Source organism: Episyrphus balteatus, chromosome 1 (genome assembly GCF_945859705.1).
Source record: "Episyrphus balteatus chromosome 1, idEpiBalt1.1, whole genome shotgun sequence".
NCBI classification, from domain to species: domain Eukaryota; kingdom Metazoa; phylum Arthropoda; class Insecta; order Diptera; family Syrphidae; genus Episyrphus; species Episyrphus balteatus.
Genome location: NC_079134.1, coordinates 16,773,397 through 16,781,802, shown reverse-complemented (window position 1 = coordinate 16,781,802; position 8,406 = coordinate 16,773,397). Strand labels below are relative to the sequence as shown.

Sequence of the window (8,406 nt, the reverse complement as noted above, 5' to 3'; positions counted from 1 at the left end):
AATGCGCTAAGCATTATTTCGCGAGCTAAATTGAGTGGAGACTTTTTGCAAAAGTAGTAGATGACAATTTCGAATTTAGCGCGTGAACTGCGTACTACCTGGCTAAAAATCCTCGCTAAAATTTATCTTTGGAGGAAATTTGTATGAAAGATAAATTTTAGCGTGATCTGCGTACTAGGCTTAACCTTGGAGACTTCAAAATTGTTCGTTTCGCTTCAGCAGCGTACTAGGCTTAATAGTCAAGACTTACAGGTTTAACAAGTCGTCTTTTCGTGAGAATTATGTAAAGTAAGATAAAGAAACGCTCTTAATCCAATCTGATTTTTGTATAGATGTTAGATTGAAATATTTTTAATTCGAAATATTTTTAATTCGAAATTTTGTGTTTAAGTTTGAAAATATAATTCTTAAAGATGTGACAAAAGCAGGGCCGTCTTTAACTATCCTGGGGCCCTTGGGCACACAAGAATTTGGGGCCCTTTTGGAAAGTACAATTAGTACAATTGTTGGCTTAAAGGCAATGTTTATGGTTAAAAAGAGGTGCCAATATATCGTTTCATATAAAGTACCTATCTAGTGTCTTTATTATTGACAGGGGGTGCCAATAATACGTGCATCGAGACATCAATCGTTGCCACTGCCAATAATTGTACCCTGTATCCGTTATAAGTTTCAGTTTGAAGAATTGGAAAAAAGAGCTCAAACGGATTGATAGATTTGCTAAAAATTCGGACCAGACGATTTCTACGTAATTTTCAAGAGCCGTTTTTTTTATTTTTTGCCTTTTTGTTTAAATGTCTCTTTTTCAACGGATATCTCCAATGTAAAGTTTTTGAGATATTGCAATTTTCTCAAAAACGGATAACGATTTTGCTTTGAAAAAAAAATATGTTTTGTTGCAAATAAGGCCTCACTTTTGAAAGAAGAAAAATATTTTTTGGACCGTTATTAACGGAACCTACTTAGAACTGATTTCTTAATGAAAACGACACAACCGATTTTAATTAATTTTTTTTTTGAAAAACAATTTTTTTTAAAGTTATTTAATGAATCTTATGTGTCAATCTTCAAATACGAGAGCAATTCGCAATTCAAATTTAAACCATTGTACCATGGCGTTTTCCATTGAACCAAAACATTGATGTACCGTCGACGAGCCGGCAATAGTTTTTTCTCAAACGTTTTACAACGGAAAAAGAATTGATGTTTTTTGCCGACGAATTGATTCTTTTTCGTCTTTTAATACGAATCTACACATATTTTTACACTGATTTTAACACGCACTACAAATTTGACAGTTTTGCAAACTTCAAACGAAATTATTATTTAAGGAAAACGATAATGGAAGAGAATTCGTTGTTTTTATTAATAAATAATAAATAATCTTACCTACAGTGGAAAAAAAAGTATTTTTCTTGTTTTTTTGAAAATATTATTGTCTTATTTTTTTGAAAATTGGCGCATACAACGCCACATAGTTTGTTTTCTTTTTTAAAACATATATTTTTCGTATAGGTGTAGAAAAAAATTTATTTGATTGTTTGGTTGCCATATAAAAACTAAAAATTTTTGGTAGATGGTCTGACCGACAAAAATGTTTTGAGAATATAATATTCGTTCCTTCGGGGCCCCCCTGAGAATGGGGGGCCCTGGGCACGGGCCCCGTGTGCCCTTATGGTAAAGACGGCATTGAACAAAAGTATCAAAACACAAGTTTTGAAAAAAAAATAACGGTTCAGCGGTTTTGTCTTATTATACCTATAATAGTTTTTACAAAAAGACTAAGAATGCAGTTTCGTTGGTAAACTTTTATCAAATGGCTGCATTGTCCATATTTCTTAAATATTTATACAAAACAAAGGTATTATGTACCTAATTTAATTTTTTTGTATGTTTTCAAAAATGACGCCCGCTTAAATTTTTGAAAGATTTATTACATGTTCCAGCATTCCATTTTGTAAACTAGTTCTGAAAAGCTGAACTTTGTTTTGAAAATTTATTTCTTGAACGATCCATTTTAAAAAATAAATAACATTTCACGTGTCAATTTAAGACAGATTGTTCATTTAATTTTCAAAACTCAAGTTTTTTTTACATCAAAACTTAATTTTATTGTTTCTAAGGCCGTGGCTACACAATCACGCTCCAATTCACATTCTCTAGGAAATTACGTCAAGAAGAGGAAAATCCTAACCCCTCTTGCCTACAACCTGACTGGTCAGGCGATTGAAAAATAACCGTGTAGCCCGGCACTAACCCAACGAAATTGGCTTTAAATGAAAAATGTTTCGAAAATTGAGGCGGGTTTTGTTTTTGAAAACTTAATAAAAAGATATTCTTAAATTTGTTCTAATTTTATATTTTAGTAGAGTAACTAAAGCAAATTATTAGGGAACCCGGCCGAACAGCTCTGATTTTAACGATTTTTTTTTTTTCAAACGTAGGTAATTAAAAATACTTTAAAGTCTATAGATTAAAAATTGCCGATGTTGCCGTATTGTTTTTTAAAATTAAAATTAAATTTTTTTTTCAACAAAACCATTTTTTTTGCTTAAATTTCATAAAACAAATGATGGCAAAAGATTCTCTAGGGAATTTAAGGAAAAAAAAAATATAAAGTAGTAAGGGACAATCTTAAATCGTTTAAGCGATAAAGCGATAAATGCAATTTTCTAACATTCTGACTTCAAACACAAAAAAAATATTTTGAAAACAACGGCAACACCTACAATATTATAAAATACATTTCTAAAAAGCCAGAAGCTCATTCTTATCTCTTAAATTTAAATCTACTAAATTTAATTAAGAGTTTTTGAAAAAATGGTCCTCAAACTCAGAATTAAAAAAAAAAAATTTTAAATGACTTTTTTCCAAACTTTTTCTAAAAAAATGTGAATTAATTTTTAAAAAAATTTTGGCCATAAATACTATCAATTGAATTCCGAAGCAGAAAAGGTAATATATATCACACTTAATTAAAAATTACTTCAATTTCAATGGGTTTTTTTTTTAATAAAAACTGAAAAAATAATTAATTTTCTCAAAGAATTTACCAAAATCTTTGAGAAAATTAATTACTTTAAATTTTTGCTTTTAACTTTCAACAGTAAGAGTTATTAAATCAATAAAAAATAATTTTTTTGTGTTGATGTTGAACATTAAAAAAAAATAAATTAAATTTTTTTTCAAAACTTTTATTAAAAAAAGTTCTTCGAAAATGAAATACTTTTTAATATTTTTCATAAACCGGGATACATATTGACATTTCCTTTGTTAATTTCAAATCATAATAAATGTGGCCAAAAAAATTGAAAATAAATGCATTTTATGTTACGAACAAGTTTAAAAAACGACATGCTAAAATTTTTTCAAAAAATTTTTTTTTTCAAAAATCTGACTTCAGTTACCATTCTTTCAAAAGCACTTAATTCAATTAACTTTATTGTAATTTTACAAATATGACTAGGCTTCTAGCTTTTTAAAAATGTATATTTTAATATTGAAGGTGTTGCCGTTTTGTTCAAATATTTTTTTTTTTTGTTTGAAGTCAATTAATAAGAAAAGTGCATCTATCGCTTGAACGATGGAAGATTGTCTCTCACTCCCATATATTTTTATTCCTTGAATTGCCTAGACAATCTTTTGGCTTTATTAAATTTATGAAATTTAAGAAAAATTTTTGAAAAAATAATTTTTTTGTTCACAAAAATCTTCAATTAAAATTAAAAAATCAAAACGGCAACACCGGCAATTTTTAATCTATAGACTTTAAAGTATTTTTAATAACCGACGTTTAAAAAAAAAGATCATCAAAATCTAAGCTGTTCGGCCGGGTTCCCTAATATTGCCAATTTTTGAGCTTTAGTTACTCCACTATTTGTCTATATTTTTGTATAGCAATTTAAAAGTTTATCGTTTATCAGTATTGTAAATTTTAAGTCCTCATTAGTTGTTAAGTCATAAATTTGCAGAAAGTTCACAGAAATTTTGTGTAAAGTTTTGACCCACTTGGATGGGTCCTTAATTGATTTGTGCCACCCATGTGGACAAAAAGTCCATGTCTAGATGTCCATCTGTGTACATTCCCAAATCCTAAATGGTAAATTTTCAACATTTTGAAAAGTTATTAAAATGATTTTTAGAATTTCGCGTGAATTTCAGACAGTTGTTTTAAAGTTTTTAAAAGACAAGCACGCACAAAATTTTTTAAAGATTCTTAGTTAAATGCCACCTACATATTTTGTAAAGTAACTTTGACAAGCAGTTTTGGTATTTCGATAACATTTTGCTTATTTTTAGTATGAATCAAGTGTATTAGTGTATCTGCGGAAAAAATAAAATAAAACTGCTAAATATGTAGAAATATTATTTTATTCAATAATTCTCTAGTAATAAATATCAAATTCCAAATTTGGCAACAAATAGGCATGCACTTATGTAATAAATTGTATACCAAATTACATAAATGTAAATTGTTTCATTAATTAAACATGAAACCGCATATAAATTCTTATTCTTAAAATTAAATATCACACTCCACAATAATATTTTGTGCATTTTTTACATTTAGCAAATTGAAGTAAATAATAAAAAAAAACTATTTACATTTAGTTATAAATTATGTCCCTACTTTATTCTATTTTTATAAACTATTTTATTTGTTCGTTCTGTATCATTGAGAGAATAGTTTTCGGCGTAGTGTGAAATATGCTAAACACTTGAAAGCAACCAATTGCAGAAACAACATTCCAACGTTGAAACCATAATTCGATTCTGACATTCCGAGATTCTTGAGAATTATATCTGCGCTTCTGTAAAAATAAAATAATAAGTTAAAGGTTAATAATTTCAAATTACAAGTCAAATTACAAGAATCGGTAGACTACTTATAAGTACTTTAATAGAGATTTGTAAGGGAACGCAGATTCAAGGAATTCATTGAAATTACCATGTTCCCGTGCGAAAAAGCATGACCAACTAAAAATTGTGCTTCTATAAAGCTGTACAGAAGCTAAAGTAGCTTCTGTAAGGCTTTAAAGAAGTGAAAGTTTTGTTTGCTGTTTAAGTTACTAGATCATTTCTATTCATAAGTTAGTCTACCACCATTTTACTTACTTAAAATGACAATACATAACATTTGGTGGACACTTCATGTCAACTCTTCCATTATCATAAACGGAAAGTATCAAACTCTCCAAAGCATATCGATGAGCTGAAGTATACGAGACTGCTCTCATAATTGATGACATATGAGTGAAAAGAATTAGAAATCCGGAGTAAATAATCATATAGCAAGTCATAACGGCGCCAATAAATGTTCCATTCTGTAATAAAAGAAAATAATAATAAAATAATCGCTTTTATTTGCTTCTAGTAAAAACACATATTATGTCTTTTTGACATAGCTCAAAAGTATTTGTGTCTTATTTTAGAAATTTATTCATACTTACAATAGGATCGAGTACTGTTCCAAGCAAAACACCAAATCCATCAGCAACTATTGTCATTATTATCAATGTTAGAACGAATTTAACAAATCTCTCCAATTCGAATGGTTGATCCGTCATTAAATATAGTATCGTAGAAAAGACTGATGAAAATATTATCTGGAAGCATAATAAAATCAAAAATTAATATCAGTTTACACTAACATGCCCTAATTCAAACAAAGCTAGAATGTAATCAAATTTGTATAACTTACATGAACTGGTGTTGACGTTATCACAGTTGCCAGGTAGTAGGTTTTAAGTTTGTACCAGTTGTTAAACGTTTCCTTTTTTATTGTTTCAATTTCCAATGGAACTGAAAAGAACATGAAATAATACTTTAATCAAACAAAGCATAATTCAAATAAATAATAATAAATAAAGAATTATCCTCAATTTCGAAAGAGGGGAAAGATAGTATTGGAGGCTACTTGTTGGCAGGTAACAAAGGATACAAGGCAATAAAACATTGATTCAGAAGTAAAAAGACTATTAATGTTTGCTATCTTCAAAAAAAAATACACGACACTACACGACGAAAACTGATAACTTATTCTATTTTCCGATTGCATAAAAAATAAATGCTTTTAACTAGAACGGAACTTAATACTTAAGAACAGATTTCATTTCATTTCTGAAGATAGTCCAGGAAATATGGGGAAGGAGAAATCCCAATCAAAATTCCAGTATCGATTAAATCGATTAAGGACATCAATATAATAAACAAGAACAAATATGAAATTTTTTTCTCAAAAAACTATCCCCTGAACTTCTTATTTTCAAATTACATATTAAGTGTGTTGTCATGCAATACTATTTTCGGGGACTGTCTTGGTTTTAGTTCCAAGAGAACTGCTAGTTCTCTTTTTTTTCATTTATTTTCTAGCATAGAAAAATACCCTAAAATCAAATACCATAAGCTAAGATTATTGATTTTATAAATGGCAATAGCAGATTGTTCAAATCTGAATACCGTGTTTCATGAAGAATCAAAAGTTTTTTATTTATTTATTTATTAACTAATTTATTTATTTTCTCATTTATTATTTTTTTTATTATTATTCAAGTTTCTGTTATTGAAAACGAAACCATTTCAAATCGAAATGAGAAAAAAAAATGATAATAGGTTGAAATCTTGTTATTTTAAAAACAAAAATTCTTCTACTTGATTTTACAATGTTTTCTCTATATTTTTACCATATTTCCTTAATTTGTATAATAATTCAGTTGGTGACTTTTTTATCTATTTGATCTTTTTTGAAGAAATGAAGAAAGTAAAACCTGAATTTTTCATTTTTCATAATAATCAAAAAAAAATTTACACAAATTTTTTTTTTAAATCAAAGCTTACAAAGTTTTATAAAAATACAAAAAAGTCGAAATTGGTTTTAAAATTCTTTAAAGCCAGATTAAGTTTAACATGTTGCTATGTTTATTTTAAAGACCACCCTAATATACATACGAGTATAAGTTAAGTGAAAAACCGTGTTTTATTATTTTTTAAGAAAAACCTTTCGTTATTAGTCAATTTGCAAAATCTAAAAAAAAAGTACGTATACACCACAGTGTACATTCCATACAAATTTATGCAATATCGTAGCTAATGAGGCAAAATATTTGTAAAAAAGTAATGATTATCTTAAAGTAATAAAAAGTAAACTTTAAAAAATTCGAAATTTATAAAACCAATCTAGGTTAATCTCTCAAATCAAAACAAATTGAAAACAACACTTAACCTTTCTGATTAATTTCTTATTTTAATATTAATAATATAATCATTGTCAAAATGAAACACATGTCAAAGTATTTACAATCAATAAAGATGCTTTCAACATTAATCACTTTAAACAATAGGACAATTACCTACTCTAGTAGTAGGTAGTTAGTAGCAATTTTGTTTTGTTTAATAATAAATTATTATAGGCATTATAAATGACTTTGTAATAACAATCGGATGTGATCATATAATTTACAGGCACAGGTCAATTATATTGATATTTTTCATGACAAGATAATTATAATATAGTTTTTTACATGAAACATCACTTTGTCTCTGACTAATATAAAAGTGCTGCGCAATGATTCTTCAAATAAAAATTGCCGACAAATATTAAGAAGCGATCTTTATACGATGATGAAACACAAGAGCGCGACTTGCCTGCCTATTATCTTATGACGTTTATTTCCTTTGTCATTCTGACAAAATAGCAAACGCGTGACTTGAATATAATTTTGTATCAAAGTTATGATTATTCATTAAAATACTAAATAGAATGCCCCTGAACTCATTTTAATCATAGCAAAATTGTATAGGTGCTCGTAATTGATTTTAACAATAGGAAATTTATTTTTAAAATACTTACATCTTACTACTCCAGGCATCATGGTCGTGTACCATAAGTAGGCAATTCCAAAAATGAAAAGTCCAACATTTGAAATCGCTTTTGTTGCATTTGATCCTGAATCCCCATAAAGCAGTCCAATTAGTATCGCACACATAATGTGCATAGCCAGTTTCAAATACGTCACCGTCTTCAAAAGAAAAGATAATTCTATTAAAACCTTTTTTAAAAAATAAATATATTTTCTTTCCTACCCAATCTCTAAAGAACTGAACATGACACCTTCCAATGAGTAGCCATAGCTTAACCCATTCAGGAGGTGGGTAAATGTGTTTGGTTGATTCAATTGATGGCCATCGTTTTTGGCCAGATTCGACAGCTTCATTCATTTTAATTAGCTGTACACTGTCCATATTTTCGACGTCTTCAATTGCATCGTATTGCCATACTTTATTTTGTGCTGCTTCAATAAGTTCAGCTGAAAAGTCTCCATATTCACCAGAAACAACTTCAAGTACTAAAAAAGATTTGATTTTGTGTTAAAAATATTCATTATTCATAACATTTATAAAATTAAT

The 8,406-nt window shown here is 28.1% G+C and overlaps 1 protein-coding gene across 2 annotated transcripts in view; it reads right to left on the bottom strand.

Annotated features, from left to right (window-relative positions):
* Nucleotides 1–4,355: 4,355 nt before the first annotated feature.
* The window catches only part of LOC129921254 (ATP-binding cassette sub-family G member 1-like), a 39,733-nt gene continuing 35,682 nt past the window's right edge, over nt 4,356–8,406 (bottom strand). For both annotated transcript variants that reach the window (XM_056002992.1, XM_056002993.1), the window contains exons 7-12: nt 8,083–8,345; nt 7,850–8,018; nt 5,702–5,802; nt 5,451–5,606; nt 5,116–5,324; nt 4,356–4,811 (exon numbers count right to left, since the gene is read on the bottom strand). In XM_056002992.1, the coding sequence (XP_055858967.1) occupies nt 4,673–4,811; nt 5,116–5,324; nt 5,451–5,606; nt 5,702–5,802; nt 7,850–8,018; nt 8,083–8,345 (1,037 nt within the window). In that variant the 3' untranslated portion in view covers nt 4,356–4,672. The remainder of the gene's footprint in view (nt 4,812–5,115; nt 5,325–5,450; nt 5,607–5,701; nt 5,803–7,849; nt 8,019–8,082; nt 8,346–8,406) is intronic.